At 36.4% G+C, this 22452-nt stretch overlaps 2 protein-coding genes across 2 annotated transcripts; both read left to right on the plus strand.

Annotated features, from left to right (window-relative positions):
• Positions 1–1039: 1039 nt before the first annotated feature.
• Positions 1040–4376, plus strand: LOC6645525 (myb-like protein AA). Its single transcript, XM_023177437.2, has 3 exons — positions 1040–1267; positions 2459–2936; positions 3049–4376. The coding sequence occupies exons 2-3, from the start codon at positions 2629–2631 to the stop codon at positions 4229–4231; spliced, it is 1491 nt and encodes a 496-aa protein (XP_023033205.1). The 5' UTR covers positions 1040–1267; positions 2459–2628; the 3' UTR covers positions 4232–4376.
• A 15658-nt stretch (positions 4377–20034) lies between these two features.
• On the plus strand, positions 20035–21183 carry LOC111518998. The gene is made up of 2 exons (XM_023177505.2): positions 20035–20203; positions 20260–21183. The coding sequence occupies exons 1-2, from the start codon at positions 20168–20170 to the stop codon at positions 21145–21147; spliced, it is 924 nt and encodes a 307-aa protein (XP_023033273.1). The 5' UTR covers positions 20035–20167; the 3' UTR covers positions 21148–21183.
• The last annotated feature ends 1269 nt before the right edge of the window (positions 21184–22452 follow it).

Below are 22452 nucleotides of genomic sequence, written 5' to 3' on the forward strand. Positions count from 1 at the left end.
TGTGTGTATGTCTCTCAGTTTCATTGTGGCGGCTGCTGCGCCGCCAATTTGCAAGAAAATTAAGTTCGTTTACAGTTGGTTTCTGTGGGCAAGTTGTGAAAATCAAACTAGGAGAGCAACGTGCAACGTGCAAAAGGAAGCTGCTGCCAAAAAGTAGCTTGTAAAACGCAACCAAAGTGGCAAGAAGAGATACCAAAAATATATAAAAAAAAAAGAACTAAACAAACTACCAAAACCAAAAGTAAATATCAACTAAAAGAAAATAAAGTACAATAATTTTGAAAGTAAAGTAACAGTAAATAGAAAATATTGTTAATTGGGCTTGCAATTGCTGATGATGTTGTTGTAGTTGTTGCTGCTGCTGCCGCTTCGTCCGCCCGCTTATTTGTGTATACACACACACACAAACATACACTCACACACACACAAAGAAATATATGTATTATATACAGAATGGAATTTTTGTGGTAAATTTTGTGCGCCTCGCCAACATTATTCTACAGACTTTTGTGTTAGTTGTTGCAGGGCCTTCAGCTTCCACACAACATCAAACAACAACAACAACAATAACAATAATACTAATATCAACAAAACCAACAACATCAGCAATAACAGCAACATCAGTAAGAGCAACTACAACTACTACAACGTTTGTTGTTAATTGAAATAAATTGAAATAAATTCCAACGACTTTGTCAGCCTCCAACCTATCCGACATATATACCTCTACGTATATTGTTAATAGAGAACAGCAGCAACAACAACAGCAACAACCACTGTAGAATTTCAACAGCAGCAACAACTTTGTAAACAAAATATTTAAAAACATTTTTTTACTTTGCTAATATTCTCAGTGTAAAATTAAGATAAATTAAAGAAAAATAAACAAAAAAAAAAACAAATCAACAAAATATGGAAAACTAATCAAAAATTACACAAAAAATTATATATTAGATGTATAATTTTTTCGATTATAGTTCTTTTGCTTTTTTGATATTTTTATATTTTGTTTTTTTTTTTTTTTTTTGGTTTTAATTGTTCTTGCTGTTTCTGGCAAATAATTAAGTTTTTGCAAATTGCGTTTGCAGTTCGTTGTTTTTGCTATAAATAAACCAACAAAAAAAAAAAAGTGTGTGTCAGCGGTACAAGCAAAACGAGCGAGAGACATGCAGAGAGAGTGAGCGAGAGCGAGCAAGTGTGCGAGGGAGAGAGAGAGAGAGCAACAACACGAGGTTAGCTCTCACTAGGATACTAAATACAAAAATTGGTAAGAACAATTTTTTCTTTTATACTTTTGCCTATTGAAAACTTAACTAAAAATAACATTTGACAGGAGAAAGAGGATTTGTGATTGATTACGAAAATTTCTGCTTAAATTTGTGTTCACATAAATATAATTGAATATTTCACACACACACACACACAAACACAAAAAACCACACACTTACTTTTATTTCCACGAATTGTTTATATTAACTATCAATGGGTGTAGGTGTGCGTGTGCGTGTGCGTGTGTGTGTGTTAGGTGGTTTACCAACAGATTCAATACACTATAAATAATTTTAGACCCTTAGTTGCAACTTTCATTTTATTGCCATTAATTGATTAATTACTTTTAATAATACCTTGCCAAGACGAGTACCAGATATTTTATGTTAAATTGGCCAAAACTTTAAAAATTAAAACAATTTTGAATTATTGAAATTCAAATTCATATATTAAACAACGAACAGTTTTAGTATTTCCCCTAAACCCAAGATATTACATAAGAATATAGTCAAATTTCGAAGTCCAACAACGATTTTCCCTCTAAGTCTCACTCCAATGGCCAATTTCTCCTAACAAAATGAAGAGCGAGATCTGCTAGATCTGATATGATGATTATTACTCAGAAGTAAAAATCATCTTCATCTGTTAAGTACTTGCTAAATTGCTAAACTGAAACTATATTTCAACAATTTGGTGTGCTTTCGTTTCTTGTTGTGTATATAGTCCACATGTGTGTTGTTTATATATCGAAGGCAGCAAAAGGGGTTCGCATATCACATCATGATTATTTGTTCACTTATTTTTCTTGGCTTTTTCTGTATTGTTTTAACTAATTTTTGGTCTGCACTTTTTCGTTTTTCTTTTGGTGTATAAACAAAGTGAATTTGTCTTTATAGCACTTTAAACTGATTGAATGTGCTTTAAAATCAATTGAAATGATTGGCAAATAGCTCAAACCCAAAGTCCCTCACACACACACACCTGCCTGTGCGATGGGTCGGCAGAGTTCAATGAACTTTAAGAAAATTATAATTCCTTCAAAGTTCGCGTATGTATGTATTTAAGGTGTACAAATGAATGGTTAGGCCTCAAACCCTTTTTGAATATTTTTGGAGAAACACACAAAGTAGAGCGCCAAAAAGTATGCAATGCATTATTATTATTTTCAATTTGAAATTTCTCTTTGCAGACGTTTAAAACGCGCAGCATCCAAACCGCTTTACACTAAGGACATGCGCAAATACTTTTTTGGTAGCAAAACTTAAGAGAGCGAGAGAGAGCGAGCGTGAGAGAGACCAATTGCAAGAGAGCAATTTGAGCAGAAAAAAGCCTCTTAGAGCTGGTTAGCCTAAAGCCATTATGGCCTTCTCCCGCCACAATATCGAAAAGCGCCGACTCATCGAGCTAGTTCGCCAGAATCCCATACTATGGGACTGCCGTTTGCCCCATTACAAGCGTTCGGACAAAAAGAAGGCCATCAAATGGAACGAACTGGGACGCATGTTCAATGTGAATGGTGAGCGTGTGCAAAGGACTTTCACATCGTTGCGCGAGATATTTCGTCGTGAACTGAATCATGAGAAAATGTTGGGAGCCCAACGTTTTACATCCAAATGGGAATATTATGATGCCATGGCATTCCTTAAGGAGGTGATCAGAGAGAGAAAGTAAGTCCCCCACCCCCCCCCCCCCCCCACACCCTGTCACTTAACATTTAATATGGATTAATATGAGTTGTTTTTTGATTAAATTTAAATTTAATTATTATTTATTTTGCAGATCTCGTGAACGCATTAAGCATGACTCTACTTCGGGTGAAACGTCCAACAATAATAATAACAATGTCAGCAGTAACAACAACAACAACAGTAATAGTAATAACAACAACAACAACAACAATAGTGTGACCCACGATGAATATCAATATTTTGCCCCAAGTGATCCCAATAATCCGAATAATCAATTGAAAACTGGATCAACAGTGTTACCTCAATCACAAGCTTTAGTAGTGCCATTAGCCACAATGCCCCTGCCGCTACCCCTGCCATTGTCATTGCCATTGCCACAGTCGCTTGCAACAACAGCAGCAGCAGCAGCAGCAATAACAACAACAGCAGCAACAACATCTGCAATGTTGCCTAACCTCAGTCAATTGCCATTGGCACGACAGCAACAGGCACAGCATTTGCAGGCTCTACAATTGCAACCGGATGTGACATTAACCTCACTGAAACCCACATCGACAACCACTCCAATGACCACCAATACCGCCACCACCACGCCCACAGCCGCATCCGCCACATCGCCCACTCAGGTCTTGTTATCCAGTTCACGATCATGCAGCAGTTCGCCCTCGATCTATATCAAAGATGAGCCCGATGACTCCCAGGACGACGATGAAGATGACGATGAAATATTGAAAAAGCCACGCCAAAAATTGGCAACAATTCGGCCAGCCACCAAGCAACAGCTCAAGTCACGCCTTCAGTTGCCAAAGACCAACAGGGAAGGACCAAGTGGGGGGACAGATGGAGCTATTGCTCGAGCCACTGCCCTATATGCCACGCCCCCGCCACATTTGATTATCAATGCCAACAATGAGCTAATCGATGCCGATGCCGGGGACTTGGATGACGATCTCGAAGATGATTTCGATGAGGAGGAAGAGGATGATGAGTCGCGTGTGGTTGATGTCGACATGATGACCGGTCTGGGTGGACGTCTCTCGCCATCGAGTAGCTTTGGCATCGGAGGGAGCGGCGTACCTGTTGGAGGGCATGGCGTTGGCAGGGGCGGCATCGGGAATACCCATCACACGCATCATCACCACCATCAGCAGGGACCTAGAGAGCTTTTATATAACAAATTTGGCGATTTTCTGGCAGCTCGACTGAACACACTCTCCGAACCGTTGGCCAATGAGCTAATGAATAAGATTTTGCTGCTAATTGCCGAGAAGTGAGATGATGAGACTGCATATCGAGGCAAAGGATCTAATCCAAAACTAAGAGAAACCCCATCAATTTGTATATATATATATTTATACTTTTATATACATACATACATATATATATAAATATATATCAAGTGAGTATAAGTGACTTGAATTAGTTTGGTTTTGATTTCTTTTTTTTTTTTTTTTTGTGTGTGCTTATTTCTTTTCTCCACTAAAATTTATGGCTTGTATGTGGATGTAGTTTTATTTCGCACAAGACCATAAAAAAGTTGTAATTTCCGTTTGTTGAAGTGGACCCCAGTGGACCTCAGTGGACACACTCACACACACACACACATGTTGAGAAAGAGAGAGAGAGAGGGAGTGAGAGATTTGCGAAAGGCATTTCACGCATAAATAAAATGCCTAGAAGTGGTGCCCCTCCCCTGCTCCTTCCCCCTTATAGGCCCTTCTCACTTCACATACATGCAACATGCCAAATTTAAAATGGGCCAAAAATGTAAGGCGAATGACCCAGGCCGAATATCAAAATTTAGAAGCAAAATGCAGCCAAACACTTTTCGCTGCGAGAACATTTCAAAATTGCTTCCAGTTGACTTCATGGGTGGAGCAATGGGATGCCAATATACACATATGTTCATTGAGATCCCTTATCATTTATGACCAATTCCCATAACTCTGTGAAAGTTTGGAATAGTTTTTGTTTGAAAAACATACATTCAGTTTGAAGTCTGCAATTCGTTTTAGAGATTATATGAACTTGACAGGCTGAAAGGAGAATTTCTTTTTAATCTAGATCTAAAGGATTTTTTTAAATTAGATTTGATTAAATGATTAAAGTTAAATATTTTTCGGGCACTTTTAAAAAAAATTACCATTTGTTGAAAAAGTGATCGGCCTCTAAAAGAGGCATGCTGCTGGCGGCAAGGATAACACGATGCAGGATCGCCTGAAATTTAAGCTGAAGCAGGAGTTAAGTTCACCATGGATGATTCTGGTCCAGAATCCAGAATTTTTTTCGACCAGATGACGGTTGTTTTCTGCCATTTTTAAGTAGCTTAGTTTAAAAAAAGAGTAAAAGTAAAAATCCTAATAAGATCGGGAACAGAATAATAAAAATATTACGTCAATTGTATTTGTTACATCAAAATCGGTTTAGATTTACGGGCTGTATCTCTATTGACGTTATTTTTGGCCTTGTCTCTCAAAAAGCGTCATATCTCACAAAGTATTTCAAAGTGCAAAAAAACTCTTTCAAAACGATATTTCCAATACTTCAAAACAGAATTTAAGCTACAAAGGAGGACTGTGGCTAAAATCTTTATTGTTTTCGTTTTCATTAGGCGGGCAATAAAACATAAAACAGATTTAAATTAACATAAATATGTTGTCTAAAACACTGCTTAAGTTAAATCAATGATTATTAAATATAATGTTATATATACATAAGTATGTATGAATATAGTTGTTGAGGATCGATTGGATAGCGTTAAATTAAAAGTTTATCTTTATTTAGTGTCCATGCAACTTTCAAAGGCGGAAAAGGAAGAAAGACAATATTCGCAGTTACATAGACTCTTAATCGATAACTTACAAGCTTAGTACAATTGATATAACCAGGGATAACAAATAATACAGGGCTTCTAATAGAATAGAATGGTATTTTCAACAATAATTATCTATTATTTTCATTTTGTAGGTTTTTAAATTTGCAAATTATCAAAAATGAATTGAGTAAAATGACAAACAAATGCAATTAGCTATTTAGATATTATTCTCTTATACACAATCCTTTTCAAAATTACCGATCAGTATTACTTCATGGCGGGGGAAAAGGCCACCTTCATACGTTGAATAACTCAGAATAACTCAAAATTGGCTCTTTCGTGCCACCGATTAGGTTGTATTTCAATATGGAAGTAGAATTGTCTATTCATTCTTCTTATTAAGATACATGCATTGAATAATGTTAGATGAAGACGATTAAACCAAGTTTAAGATAGCAAAAATTTGCCTACACCCATGCCTAGTCCAATATAGTCGAAACGGACGATAGAAATTCTAGATTCATAAAGCAAAATACCAAACGCATCCTGTTTGCACTGCAACTGGACATCTCAAAGGGTGGACAGCCAAAGAAAAAAAAAAAAAATAGATATATATATAAGAATTAGATACAGATTGCCTTCAACAGGATAAGGAGCAAGTTAAAAATTTGTATGGGCTTGGTTTAGGTTTGGTTTTGCTTGTTATTGTTGTTTTTGCACTTGGATCTATGCGAAATGGCTTCACACTCACCATACATAGGCAAACAGAGAGATAGAGAGAGAGAGAGATAGAGAGTCATGGGGCGTGTATATTTACGATTTTGTAATATTTATGCAGCGACGCCTTTTGCGGCTTCCCTTTTTACCACTTCCACTTTTGGCCCCGCCTCTTTTTGGCCTTATCTATGAGCTGCTGGGCCCAGTTGGTTGCTTTACGAGCACAGAGATTCACTTTTCGCCTCAGTGGGTGGTATGTATGTGTTTGTGTGTGTGTGAGTGTGACCTTTTATGGATAGTTACAGCAAGTTTGTTGGCACTTACAACATTATAAATTCACCATAAATTATCCATTTTATGGAATGATGCTTCGATGATGATGCTGCTGCTGTTGCTGATGATGATGAGAAATTTCAAACCGAAATGAATCGTCTCTCAACTGCAGTTTTAGCGCCTGGTCCTACATACCCCTTTTACTACTAGACACTTTTTATACAAAGTTCACACATTGCCGATAAATAATTTTCAACATTTCCTTGTCCACACACACACACACATACACTAACAGCAGACACACATACTTGTATATATGAAGAAGATAGTCATAGTCGCGTTGCTCTTGAAAAGATTTCCCGCAGCATTTACAGTCGCATTTCCTTTCATAGAATTTTCTTTAAACCAAACAATTCTTTGGATATTTTTTGAAACGAAGTTTAGATATTCTTTTGTTAATAAAGCAAATCGAAAACTCTTAACTCTACACAAAGTCTCAACACTTGAAATCTAGACAGATAACTACAACACTCTCTTAATGAGTTTATAAGACTTCATAAAAATTTGTTCAAAAAATCGGATTTGAAAATATTTCTTGTCCAATACAAACAATTTCGTCTTCTGTCTTTTTTTTTTAATTGTAAACAAAAGCCGAAGTAAATTTGCCCACATTCAAAATTTTGCCAAAAAAACACCCAAACAACCAATTAAACGTTGTCAAAAATCGGTTTTAAATGAATATCACTCATACGACACGTGGAACAAACAACGATTGTAGGAAATTAAACATTGTAAATTCTTAAAACTACTTTTCATTGGCTTGATATATTAAATTGAAAAAGATATATCTGCGTTTGGAATACTTTCCAATAGCCACATATTTTAATTGTATCCAATGAGAGGAAAGAGTATGAAAATATATCAAAAATCTCTGTTGGTTACAATGTTGGATAGAACATGTACGGGATATAGATATATGAATTGTCTATCTATGTATGTATGTGTATAATGCTTACACACACATCCACATACTGTCACATACATTTCCTTTATACACATACATATAAAGTTCGAGTCAATGGGGCAAGTTTCAAATGGCAAATCCTGCGGCGCTTAGCCTCTTTTTTCACACACACACGCACATTCACACACACACCATAAATTGCATATGCAAGTTAATGTTTACAATAGTCGTAAAAGTTTAATGGATTTTCGCCTGCCAATGGAAGAGAAGAGGAGTAGGCGGTTTTAAGGGGCAGACTGGATTGTAACTTTCAAAATCTTTTTTTTGCCCAATTTTTTATTTTATTTTCGTTGCCTAAAACATTTACCATTCTTTTCCTCTTTGCTGCTCTCTTCGCACCGTGTTTGTATAATAAAAATGCATTTATTTGATTAATACGTTACAACAAAATTTTTCTTAGTTTTGTTTTTATTATTGCTTTCTTTTCGTGTTTTTTTTTTTTGTTTGGGTTGGAAAAACTTTTATGTTGATTTTTCAAAAATTTACTTTTACACTTTACAGGCTATTTGAACTTTTACTATAGTAAAGCAAACCAAAGTTAAAGAGGGAGAGACAAAATGAATGATTTGGTTATTATTTTGGCTAATGAAATGAATTTCATTAAAATAAAGGTAAATTCCCTTACCGAAATGGCAAATGAAATTACATACATACATACTATATACAAAAGATATTGGGTCAAAGATATATGTACATATCTAATCAATGATGGAAAAATGAGAAGTCATTGAAGAAAAGGGGCGGGGGGGGGGGGGGGGGGATGGGGTAAATGAAAAAGAGGCGATGAATACATTATCTGTTGGTAAATGCAAAACTCATCAAACTAATTTATACTTGTGATTGAATGCAGTTCATCATCTAATGAAATATATATGCCAATCAACGTAATTATAACTGTAAATTATCGAATCGTGCGTGTATGTGTGTGTGTGCATGTGGTTGTATTTGCCATTGAAAGGATACAAAAACCCCAAAAGTCCCACACAGCAGAGAAGAGTCGGACGGAGCAGCCTGTAGCCTGAAACAAGACTCTCAATACTGGATACTGGGATAGTAGATAGTGGCAACTGGTAACTGGCAAACTGAACTGAAACTGAACCTGCAATTGCAATTGCATATTGGTTGTTGGATTTGACAGTCATAGCAACCCACAATGGAGCAAAGCCTCAATGCCCGTCTCGTATACACCGCCATTCCCCTTATCATCAGTGACATCGACATGGCATGATAATGCTAACCGAAAAATCTTATGTCTAACATAAGCACACAAAATGACTTGTCGTCCTTGCACACACACACACACACACATATACATAGAGTGATGAAAACTGAAGTGGACTGAAGTAGAGAGATGAGTATAGCCTATAGATTATGGTTATGATTATGAAAACCCATGGGTGCAGTTAGTCATAGTTTATTTAAGAACAATCAACTAAAAAAAGGGATAGATTTTTTTAGAGCAGTCGATAAATTTAAATCATAACGAAAGAAATGAATCGATAAGTGAAGAATGAATGAATAAGTTTTCAAAAAGTATGTGAAAATCTGTCAATGAATTTAAAATAAACTCTGAAAAAACATTAACATTAATGAGTACAACAATCAACAATACTTAACCGAGTAAGAGGTACGACTCTGCTATATGATTATGAAATAAACTTGGCGATTAATGTAGAAAATTTTTGATTATTGATAAATATTGTCAAAGAAAAAATATGTATATTTTCCATTAAATCTATTAGAAATTCTTTGCTCTTCTAATTTGCTTTTACCAATCACTTGTTGTGAAAATCAATTGACATGTGGCGATTTATGGATTTCGATAAGAAAACCCCTGGAGGCTACGCCCATTCTGATGAGTAGTATCAATATTGACAACCATTAATATGGCATTTTATACAATAAGCAGCACAAGAGACAGAGGAGAAAGCTATAGAAATGAATGCGAACAGTCAAGTCAGTCAGTCAGTCCGTCAGTCAGTCCATCAGTCAGTCAATCAGCCTTTGGATTGGGTGAATTGGAGAAGAAGTAGGAGTACAATGCTGAGCAGTTCAACAGCAGCTGAGGAACTGAGTGAGAGCTGAGAGTTGAGACCTTTGCCTCCTGTCTCCTTGGCAGTGTTGCATTTTTAATGAGCTTCAGCGCAAGAGGCGGCGCCTCATCCTGGCTTCCGTTGCTTCTACTGATGACTGCGAAATGTTTCCGTCTGCGATTGGAGATTTGCCAAGCCGGATAAAGTAGGGAGGGGTGTATATAGGGTCGTCAGGTATAGGCAGGACGCAGTCAGGTTAATTTCAAAAGGTATATGGGTACAAGGTACGAAGCAAAAGGCGGAAGGCACAAGCGGAAACGCGCAGACACACACGACTTCGACTTCGACTTTGACTCTGCCCCCATCTCATACTTCAGCTCATTCCCCTATACTCTCTGTCAGTGACTCGTCTCGTCTTCATCGTATTAATGGCCGCAGGACATGTCAAAGGAATTGATGACGCGTCTGCATCTTTGCCTCGACGTGCATTGACTGCAATCCATCGGTTACACTATTGCAACGCTTTCTAGTTACAACCATCCTTAATTTTAGTCGCTTATTGTCCAGCAGAAATGATAGCTGCTGGGGGGGGAGGCATCATCTGGGCGAGGGAAGAGTGGTTAGGGCATCCCGTTTACTGCATATCAATCAGGCATGAAAATCCAGCCAGATGGCGAATAATTGTAGAAAATTTTCTCATCCAATTTAATTTTTTTTCTTTTTTCTACTCTGTAAAAACAAAGTTTACCTTTGCCATTTGAACAGCAACTTTAAAGTTGACAAAAGAAAATTTCTTTAAATTAATAATTTTGATTGCCATCGTTCGTTAGATTTGTCAGCCAAAAAGAAGGCAAAAAAAAAACTTTCTTATTTCAAGTTGTTTAAGTTTCATATTAAAAATTATCAGCCCCATCTGCTGCTGCTCCTGCTCCAGCCTAAAGTTTTTGTAGAATTTTCTGCTTTGACACAATCAACGCGAGTGTTTGCAAAGTTCCAGAGTTTATAGTGTAAATGTTCATAAAATATATACAAACATATATGTATGTATGTATTAAAAAATGTCAAAAGTCGGTAATTAATTTGCAAGAGCTAAAAACAATATATTTTGTACTATTAATAGGAAGACGTTCTCATAATGACCTTCCTAGAGTATTAAACAGTCACTAATGTATATTTTTAATCAATCTGCAATCAATTTAATTTAATCTTTTTATATGTATGTAAATATTAAATGATATTAAGAGAGGGCAAATTACTTCAAAGAAGATAATTTTCTCACTAAGCTCACATTTATCAGAGTTTTCTAGGTTTTTCGATCGCTTGCAGCTATATGTTATAGTCGTACGATCCGACGAATTGCCAAATAAATCTTATTTGTGCACTAGAAAGCTTAAATACCAAATTTCATTCCATTTGCATTCCTCTCTAACTAAGGTTATAAAGACTTGGCTTCTGAAGCTGGAGTCAGAAACGTCTCGCTTTATAAACATCTATGAAATTTTTAATTCGTGTATTCTTTTTAATAACATTTAGTTATAATAAATATATACAGAATTGCTTAAGAATGCCTTAAGATGGTAATATGTATTTAAGAGATACTTGTACCATAAATTTAGATCATCAATGAGATAAAACTATCTGATCCTCAACAATAGAGGTCGACACAATTTAATAGGCAATTCTATAAACAAAGTAATAAAAAAATCGCCTTTAAAGTGAACAGCTTTAGTGATGACAACTCAAATTAAATATGAAATAAATTAAGAAACACAAAGCAAATCAAGAATTACGTATACAATTTGATAACTTATAACTTTTATTTGAGTAATTGAGTAGAAAGTAATGAACAAGATATCGTTAAAACCCAAGCACAAGTTAGTTAAATAAATTGGCTATTCCTTTGAAACGAAACAGTATTTCGTTAATAATCAGTTGGATAATAGATTTTCCCCTTAATTTTAACTTTTCTTTCGAACAAACACCAAGAAAAACACTATCTATAAACAATATGCAAAGAATCGTAATTCGAATGGACTTTCGTTTTTTCTCCTTCAGTGTTCACTATTGAAACCAAAGGAATATCATTGATTTAAACACTTTTCAGTGTACCCAGACCTATTTTAAATATTTATACTGAGTGCAAACATTCCAACTGGAATATGCAAAATGCACATGGAAACTGCTTTTGTAGTGTTGCAAAATCACTTGTTCCATTCTCATATCAATAAACTATGTATATAATGGCAAATGGAACTAAATAGACATGTAAAAATACATCGAAGTTTACTTTAGAATGTTGTATTTTAACTGAAATTACACTTTCCAAATGTAAAGTGTTGTGAAAGTAAATATATAAATAAATTTCTCTAGTTAAAACCAACTAGAACTACTACTTTTCAGTATGATTGACTCTTTCATTCGACTGTTCAAAGCAAATGAAAGTAGTTTCATTTTTTGCACAGGCATCTTGAATGCATTTTATAGTGTTGTACAGGCATAACATATGCATGGTTATGAATTACAGCTCCTAAAAGTTGCCACAGGTCAAAACATACATACATCATAGCTAAATTGAACTGTTGGAGACTAAAATTTTAGTGTAATCTAATGTATTGTGATTATGCAAAGTGCACTGAGTTTTCGAATGAACGAGTTCTTTATGGTCTCGGTATCGTGTGAGTTGCTCAAAATATTGTGAATACTTAAAGTCGAATTTTTCAAATGATCAAATTATCAGAATAGTCAAAGTTATGAATACACTCAGGCACTTCTCAACATTGTATGAGAAGATAATACGTTGAAAATTGCAAAGGAAACTTCAATGGAAGTTTCCCTTGTAGAGTAAAGACTCAACATAATTAAATTATCAATTATATTTAATGAAGAAAGTAAAATCCTAAAAGCACATTCCTATTCAGTTCAAAAATACTCTATAAAAATATTGTTGTTTTTTCTTTGGTGGCATTTTTTACCTGAATTTTTGAGCCCCATTTGAACTCAATGCGTTGCCTTGTTGAATTTTACGAGAGAACATTTATGCTTTATTTTTGCTTTTCTATTTGTTTGTTGTGTTGTTAATTAGAGAAAACTATTTGGGCATTGTTTTTCCATTTTGTTATGGCTAAAACTGTTGCTAGCCACATTTCTGATTGACTGCAAACATAAATTGTTTGGTAATATTTCTGCATTAAGGGCTAGCCACAGCAAATTGATTGCTGTAAAAGCCGAATAGCAAAAGCAAATAACATTTTGTTGGTCTAACTACCACCCCTATCGGCCCTTCCTCCTCTGCTGGGCCCTGTTATGTCCTGTTCTGTCCTGTCCTCATCCTGTCCATGTCATCTCGTGCAACTGCTCTGTGGCTTTCCACAGCATTGATAAATCGCAGAGAAATTTTTGAGGAGAAATATCAAATTGCCGGATGCGTTTTCAATTTGTCGAGCAGCAACAGCAGCAAACTGGCATATCTACCTAATGTCAATTTACTTGGCAGATGATGTTGCTGCTTTTGTTGTTTGTCAGAAGAGCAAAGCCACAATATAATTAATTATCACTACAAAACTGCGGCCAGTTGTAGTTCAGAACAGACCTAATTACATTAACTGCCACAACAATTTGTCTCTCTCTCTCTCTCTGTCCGTCTTTCTCTTGACTCAATCAAAAAATAATGCAAAATATTACAAAAAAGCAAGAAAGAGAAAAATATATATATATTTACATATATAAATGTATAATATTTCGGTCTTTACAAATCACGGAAGAAAACATGTTGACAGTTGCCCGTCGAGACGAAAGGACAATGACTAAATGCAGGTTCGTTCGCTGCTTTTTTGAGGGATATTTTATTTCAGAGTTTTGAATTTGGCATTGTGCAATTTCCTAATGAAATGCAAAGAAATGAAATGAAAAGAAAAAGGCCTGAGAGAGCTCAGGTTATCCGCCTAGCTAACCGGCACTTGGTTGACTTACAAACTGGCTAGCTAGCTGGCTGGCTGGTTGGTTGGTTGGTGAGTTGGTTGACTGGTTGCCTGTTTCAGTTCTTCTTCTTGTCGAGTGGCAATTAAATATTTATCTTTGCCAGCAAGCTATTTGCTTTGATTAATAGCTAACCGAAACGAAAAAGCCCAAACAACAATGCAAAATACTTTATTCCACTTCCTCGTTCTCACTGTCACTCCATCTCTCTCTCTCTCTCTATCTCTTTGCCCTTATATATGTATGCCTTTTTCTCTCTTGCTTACTCTGTTTACTTTTAATATTTTCACAATTTTTCAATTGTTTTTCTTGTGCTCTTCAATACCCTTCCAAATAGCAGTTACTTTTAACGCAAAGCATAATTTGAGTTCAATTTTGAATGTATGAAAAGTCTTTATATAGGAGCGGACGTTTGAGACAAAACTTCGATTGAGAATATTTTTCTGATTTAGGCCTAATTTCTTGTTTAGTTATATTCAAATATCTAAAATATTACTTTATTCCAAATTCTGGTGGAGGAGCTGCTTGATGAGTTTTAGAACATGAATTCTGTAGCAATTTGGCAATGCTTTGAAGTAAATTGCAATATCTTGATGATTCAGCGACCTTTTTGAACCATTTCGAACCTTTTCTTTTTCGGCTCGTAGTCCATGAATCAAAAAATTCAGATTTTTGTTGGTTTTTGGCTTCTGGTTTGTTTATTGCTAAGTATTGAAAAATTATATTGATCATTTACCCTCAAAAAATTGATCAACATTAGGACATCCAAGATCAATTTTCTCCCCCAGAAAGTAAAGAATTGTAATCTTAAAAATAAAGAAATATATAAAGATCAGCTCCAAATCCAAAAGTATTTGTCTCTAACCTCTAGATGGCAATAAGTTGATCCTATCCAAGGCTTTCTTTTTGTTTATAAATTAATTATAATATAAATATAAACTTACTTCTAAAGAGAGTATTTAAATTTCGGTTTGTTATGGAAATTTTTTCTAAATTTATTGTTTTTTGTTTTTGGTATGTGTTTCTAATCAGTCAAGGAATTTTTAAGGGTGGATTTAAAAATATACATATTTGGTTTAATTTCAATAATGTGTTTTTCCTTTTGGTAGTTAGTAAAGTCGAAAGTGCTTGGGATCTTGGGATTATTCATTTTGTTGTTGTTGTTGTTGTTGTTGTTTTTTTTCTGCTTTTTCCCCATTCTTCATTGGCTTGTCCATTTCGAATTTCCCTTTTGACCGCTTGCCTGAACGGTGGTGTATTCATTTTTGCATATCGACACGAGCGACTGACTGGCCAAGAGTAATTTATTATTTTGCCAAGGCGCCAGCAAAAATGGAGAATGAAGATGGCAAACAAGTGTGTCAGACGCGACACATTACCACATCATTACGAGACCACAGGGAACCACCACGACCATCACCGACCAGTCGAGAGATGGTCTCGAGGAGAATACAGAAACAGAGACGGAGACAGAAGACATAGACTTGAATGAGAGTGAGGAGACTGAGCCAGACGATAACAACAGCAACAACAACAACAACAACTCGGACAAAATCCAAATGCGTAAAACCAAAGAGTGAACAAAATGGCACCACAAGGGCGACACCGAGTCGAAATATCCAGGATTGCAGTTGCACCAAAGCGTCGTCATTAAGTCAATTTGTGACGGGGCCAAAGCGCCAACTTAATGTGCAGTTTGGGACTTTCTCTCTCTCTCTCTCCTCGAGACGGAGTCCTCTGCACACACACACAAAGAGAGAAAGAGAGAGAGGGGTTTTGGCGAAAGCCAAAAACATGGACACACCAATTATCCAAAATGCCAACACACGCACACGGAGAAAAAGAATTTCTGGTTTGAGTATACTAACTACTTCTGTTCCTGCTGCAGTAGGTCCCCAAAAAAGGAGATTGCGCTTTTGCGGTTGTGTTAAGTTGATTTCCGGCACGTCTGTAATCGTTCACATTCAGTCATCCCATCCCAAACCTATTTCATCCGTAGAAGTCTGTCCCCACTTCCAAGATGTCCTACGCCAATTATGCGTAGTAGCGCTCTCCTCGCCATCAACGTTTTATTCATAAACAGTCGTTGTCCTTGCCTGTCAATGCTATTATCAGCATTCTCTTCACCATTACCATCATCACAAATCGCCCACCCACCATCACCAACACCATCACCACCACCATCACCACCATTATCATCGTTATCCTTGTGATCATCTTAGTTGTCGTTGTATGTAGGTGTTGAGGTAGTCCCTTATACGCAAGTCTGTCATATGCATTGTCATCTCCTCATCTCATCTCAACTCAACTCATCTCTCATCATTCTCTTTAAAAGGTGCACTGTAAATTATACGCTTTTGCGTTTAGCCGGCCTAACCTCAAAGTCCTTCGGCCTATGCCTTTATGTCCTAACAACCATACTTGACTCTTCCCCCACACACACACAAATTCACCCTCTTCAAATTGTTCGCAGTTTGATGTTTTGTGGTTTGTGTTGACGTTATTGTCCCTGGGCCTAGGGAATCTACACACATATATAACTTTGCCATGTGTGTGTGTGTGAGTGTGTGTGTGTGCCTGTATATATGAAGTGGAAGTGAATTCTCCTTTAATATTTGAAGTATGCGGGCGGCCATTTTAGGGGGCCATTTCATCAGCATATCTCAGGTTGGCCAATTAATGAGATTTTCAACTTGAGCAGCCTCATCAAGTGGTAGGTTTCCATTCATTACACTTTTGGGACTTAAGACCAATTAAAATACATTCTCAACTATAAACATAAATATTCTTACAAAACAAACATATGTTACACATTGATGATGATATTAATGAAATTAAGTATTTTTAGTAGTTGGACTACATTAAATTACTAATCACATCGATCGAAAATCATCTAAGTAAAGAATATTCTTACCGCAAACGACAATTTTTCTTAATAAGGAAACCTGAAATCCAATTGCCATTTCTAATCGACAGCCTGACTTGAAAGTGAGTATTAGCCAACAGGGCTAACATTTTTCTCAATTTGCATCAATTCTGGGTTCAAATTTTATGACCAGAATTTTATTATGTATGGCAACAAAAGAGAGAGAGAGAGAGAAAAAAAAAGAGTGTACTCATCAATTCGGTCCCCATTTTCTCCCCTTTCTCTTCCTTCTCTTTTGTTCAGATGTCCTCAAACTGTTTGCCTGACGAGCAAAAAACTAAACTAGAAAGCGGTAAAAAGAGGAAGAGGGGAAAGTTAGGTGGGGATAGTTAGTGGTGAGTGGTGGGGAGGGGTAAAAAAAACTTTCACACTCGTCGTCTGTTGGCGACTGACTTAACCTTTATTTTCATTAGCTTCAGTTTTCTATCTGCCAACCAGACTAACCCCATTCTCCACATTTTCATTCCCATTTCCATTCTTACCCAGAGACTCATTCGCAGTCTCAGTCTCTGTCTCATTCTCATCCACATATTCTCCAAACTAACCGCAGAGTTGTTGTTGCTGCTGCTGCTGCTGCTCCTACTTTTCATGTTGTTGTTGTAGCTGGGGTGTCATTTGTTATGTTATTGGTTTGGACATTTTGCAAATTGCTTATTTAGCAGTGCGTAAAATCCACAGTATCGTCCTGCTACTACTCCTGCTCCTGCTCCTGCTCCTTCTTCTATTCCCGCTCGTTCGGTTGCGGTTCTTTTCGTCGAGGACACACACATGTCAAGGCGATAACCAGAACAAGAAGAAGATGATTCTGTTATTCTTTACCTCTCCATCTCTATACACACGTATGTACATTTCTAACTGCAGTTTACCCTCACCATTCCCATTGCCCCTCCGCTGCCAGCTGCTTAGTTTTCTCTGGCGGTATTGCTTTTGGTCAGTTAGAATATGGGGCGGAGCTGGCCAAAGTTAACAGCGTGTCAAGCAAGCGGTTACTTCTCCATTAAAAAGAAAGAGGATGCAGAAAATCCATCCATCTAACCGTTTGTATGGCCTGTTTTAAGGGGGCCGACCAGACAATTGGCCTGAACCAGGTGCATTCTCAATGTCATCCCTCTAGTTATTTGTCCAAGTGTTTGAAAAACTGTCAATGCAGCCACATTTCCTGGCACTTTGGACATGAGCAGTTTTCCTCTCATCTTCATCTCCATCTCCATATATCATCTCCATATCCGACTCTCATTCTCTCTCTCTCACTCTCTTTGTCTCATCTGTCGTCCCAATAATAATATTTGCTTTTCATTCGGTATGACTTTTTTTCATCTTTATCTTCATCTACTGCTTCTGGCCAGTGTGTGGCGGCGCCTAATTGCCTGCTACATTTTACAACATTTTGGTTTTTCTATTTCTTCTTTTTTCTCTGGTTGTTACTTTTTTTTCTTTGGTTAGATCATAAAAGTTTTTATGGTTCGAGGGTTTTTAATTAGGTTAGGAATGGTCGTTAAAATTGATTTATTGCCTATGATGGAGAATTGTTAATTGGCAAAACCCAAAGCCTAAGATGATTTTGTTACCAATAATTACCTAATCGATTTTCTCTCTCTCTCTCTCTCTCTTTCTTTATCTTTCCAGTTGCTAGCGGTTTGATAAAATAATTTTTTTTATATATATATATATAAACCTATATCAAACGTTTTTTTTTTTTTTTTGATTAATAAAGTCTGCATAATGTGCCATATGAACTATAAAAATATAAGACATACTTGATATTCTATGATGTAATGTATCAATAAAACTCAATTTTATTAAATATCTATAACGAATTATTTTAATGGGCATATGCTTGTATGGTAAGTAGAAATGTTTGATTAGTTAAAGTAAGTAAACTTTAAATAATTTAAAAGAATACAATGGGACTTAGTTAAATTACTATAATAATTATATTTTTTAACTCGTTTTATATCCTTGCAAAGAGATACGCAACGCCTAAAAGAAGGCATCTTCAATTATTTTAAGTACATATACTTATGTATACTAACTCTAGATCAGCACAACGGAACGAGTTCTTAGAACCATGTCCGTACGTCCGTCTATATGGATTCAGGTAAGAAGAGTAACAAATTTGACACAGAAGTTAACACCGGCCCTTTCGCTTTTATTTCAATTTTTGACATAAAACTAAATGATATTAATATGTAAATATACGTATTCTACATCATTCTCATTTTAGTAGTTAAATCTCATTAAAGAAAAAAAACTTTTGTTTATATTTATCGATAAAACGCTAGAAAATTGTAGCAGTTATTGCCAAACAAAACTGTTGCCTACTATTTAGCGCAAAATAAGAAGAATTGACAAGGATTCCAAGCAGAAATAAAAGTCTCTTTAGTTAGGAGTTAAATACTAGAGTGATGCATGAATTCACACTTAAAAGGCCAAACGAGTCATTCGGTTTCTACTCGTCTTAACGAAATATTTGATATTCGAAAAATTAATATTGTTACGTCTTTAATTTGTTGAGTTGTAAGTCAATCTTAAAACTTAACAAAAACCAGAGGGCCAGGGCCAACTTCGACCGCGTCAAAGTTTGTATACCCTTGCAACTTTTTTAGTAACTCTTTCCTAACCTTTATAGCCATCAAAGTGGAAGAACGTTAACGTAGCTACAAAGCCTAATGTTTGCGAAAGAATGGGCTACAATCTTAGTATAAGAAATAACGAAGTTATTGACAAAAGTCACTGTTTTCGAAAGAACATTCCCATGGGAGCTATATGATTTAGTCACCCGATCTTGATCAAATTTAGCATAGTCGTTTATATGTGTAATAATCTCACTAATATTAAGTTTCACGACAATAGCTCAGAAAATAACGAAGTTATTCAGAAAAGTCACAGTTCATGACTTTGACGTTTGTATGGAAGCTATATGATATAGTGGTCCGATCCGGCTGAATCCGAGATATACAACCCCTGCAGTATATACAAGCCTACATGCAAAATTTCAGCTCTGTAGCTTTTTAACGGTCTAGGAGGAATTTGCGTTGATCCAGACGGACGGACGGACGGACATGGCTATTTGAACTCGTCTCGTCGTGCTGATCAAGAATATATATACTTTATATGGTAGGAGATGCTTCCTTCTATCCGTTGCACACTTTTGACCAAAATTAATATACCCTTTTTGCAAGGGTATAAAAAGAGACAGAAATATTTGACAATTGCATACTGCTCAGCTTATTTTCGAAAGTATCTAGTACTTTCGGCAAGTCGGAAGCAATTCACATATTTTTGAGATCCAAGAAGGCCTGGGATGTTTGTAAAATTCGACCTGGTCAAGGGGGTACAGTACTTCAATCATTCTACTTCGTAAACTCATACAGTCAACATCAAAAATAAAACAATAACTTTGCTCTAACTCTGAATATTAAAAAAGAGAAAAACAAAAGTGAAAATATGTTGACTGTTCAATTGATCATGCAATCCGGAGAGGTTAGTAAACGTGAGGATATTACTTTTCATAATCGTGACCAAGTGTTCTTTTCCAGCAATTGGTTATGAAGCTCCCGATCTCAGCTAGCATATACGAGCTTAAGAGAGAGCTGCAGAGTCTTCTCAATATTCAGGAACCATTGGAGATTTGTACTTCTGATGTAACGTTGGCCGATTCAGTTCTTTTGACAGAAATTGCTGGTCTAGGCAACAACGAACAAATTAAGCCGATTGTGTCTTGCTATGAAGGCAACAATTTTGTGTGCTTGATACGATTTTCTCTTGAGGCCGAGGATATCGCGCTTCCACTAGTCGATAATTCGGTGTCAGACTCAAGTATCGAAGTTAAAGTTGAATCTGAAATGGAAATGGAACCGGATGTTACAACTGGTCAGCATCCCCCATACATGAACATCCTGCCAGAGAAGAGGCCGTTTGTTGTAATAGTTTCTTCCACCGAATGCGCAAAGAACTTTTCCGATCTATTAAAGGAGTTCTTTCGTAAATTTTTGCGTTTCGGAGACGTTCGGAGCTTAGATTTCAATGATGTCACTCCGGTCGCTGAATACCATGGCCGGCTGTACATCGCAGCGGCCAATGAAGAGACCAGGGAATGGGTGGCGAGCAGCGTGTGTTCTATAGGGCTCTATGAGGCCGCTGCTTTCATAGACTTCCTGCACCTGACAGCGGCCAGAGTTACTTGGCCAAAGGTAGACTCTTGTTTGCTGCGAATTTTCACGCTCCTCGAACAGCAAAACTCTGATATAAAGACGGAGAAGTGGGCTGTCGTGAGCCGGGAATATGTACCCCCTACAGTCACAAATATTTGCCCCAATGAACAGGTTTACATCTGGATGGATGCGGACAGTGCGGATATCATCAAGGAGAGATTCAACTGCCTTAAACTATGTTTTTGGACGATCGTATTTGAGTTTTGCGACTAGATGACCCATATATATTTTTTATTTTATCGAATTGTTATTTTGAAATGTTAAAAAAAAAGTTACGATTACGGCAGACTCGTTTGCCTACCGATTATTCTGACTTATCGTAATAGGAAAATAATGAAATATAATAAAAAACCAGAGGGCCGGGGCTAACTTCGACCGCGTCAAAGTTTGTATACCCTTGCAACTTTTTTGGTAACTTTTTCCTTACCTATAGCCATCGAAGTAGAAAAACGTTTTATCTAAAAAGGCTAAAGTTTGCGAAGGAATGGCCTACAATCTTAGCTTAGAAAATAACGAAGTTATTGGACAAAATCACAGTTTTCCACCGATCGTTCCTATGGGACCTATATGATATATTTAGCCGATCTTTATCCAATTCGGCACAGTCATTAACAGATATGTATATTAAACTAACAAATCATTAATTTGAAAGCAATCGCGGCAAAAGTAACGAAGTTATTGACAAAAGTCACTGTTTTCGAAAGATCGTTCCTATGGGAGCTATATGATATAGTCACCCGATCTTGATCAAATTTGGCACAGTCATTTATATGTGTAATTAACTTACCAATATTAAAATTCACGACAATAGCTCAGTAAATAACGAAGTTATTAAGAAAAGTCACTTTTCGTGACTTGCCATTTGTATGGGAGCTATATGATATAGTGATCCGATCCGGCTGAATCCGAGATATACAACGCCTGCAGTATATACAAGCCTACATTTTCAGCTCTGTAGCTCCAACGGTATAGGAGGAGTTTGCGTTGATCCAGACGGACGGACAGACGGACGGACGGACGGACGGACGGACGGACGGACGGACATGGCTATATAAACTCGTCTCGTCGTACTGATCAAAAATATATATACTTTATATGGTCGGAGATGCTTCCTTCTATGCGTTGCACACTTCTGACCAAAATTAATATACCCTTTTTGCTAGGGTATAAAAAAAGACTTAAAAAACCGAGTTGTGCTTGGTATATAATGAATTTGAATTTGTGTTTTTAAAAATGAAATAAAAAATATTAAAAATAAAATCCTTTTAATTCTTTTTATTTAGTTATTTATTAAGTAGACTTTAAAACAAATTATTATTTAAATAATTTTCATTTCGTTTACTTTTAAAACTAATTAAACAATCTTAGCCCCTTTTTATTTTCCTGTCAACTTACTTAAAGTGAGCTTGAATTACTTGATTTTTAAATACCCCGATATTACGATAGTTGCCACAGAAGCAAAAGTCCGTCTCCGCATTGGTCACTCCACTACTACGCATTGCCATCTGCTCACCGGGG

Source organism: Drosophila willistoni (genome assembly GCF_018902025.1).
Source record: "Drosophila willistoni isolate 14030-0811.24 chromosome XR unlocalized genomic scaffold, UCI_dwil_1.1 Seg143, whole genome shotgun sequence".
Taxonomy (NCBI): domain Eukaryota; kingdom Metazoa; phylum Arthropoda; class Insecta; order Diptera; family Drosophilidae; genus Drosophila; species Drosophila willistoni.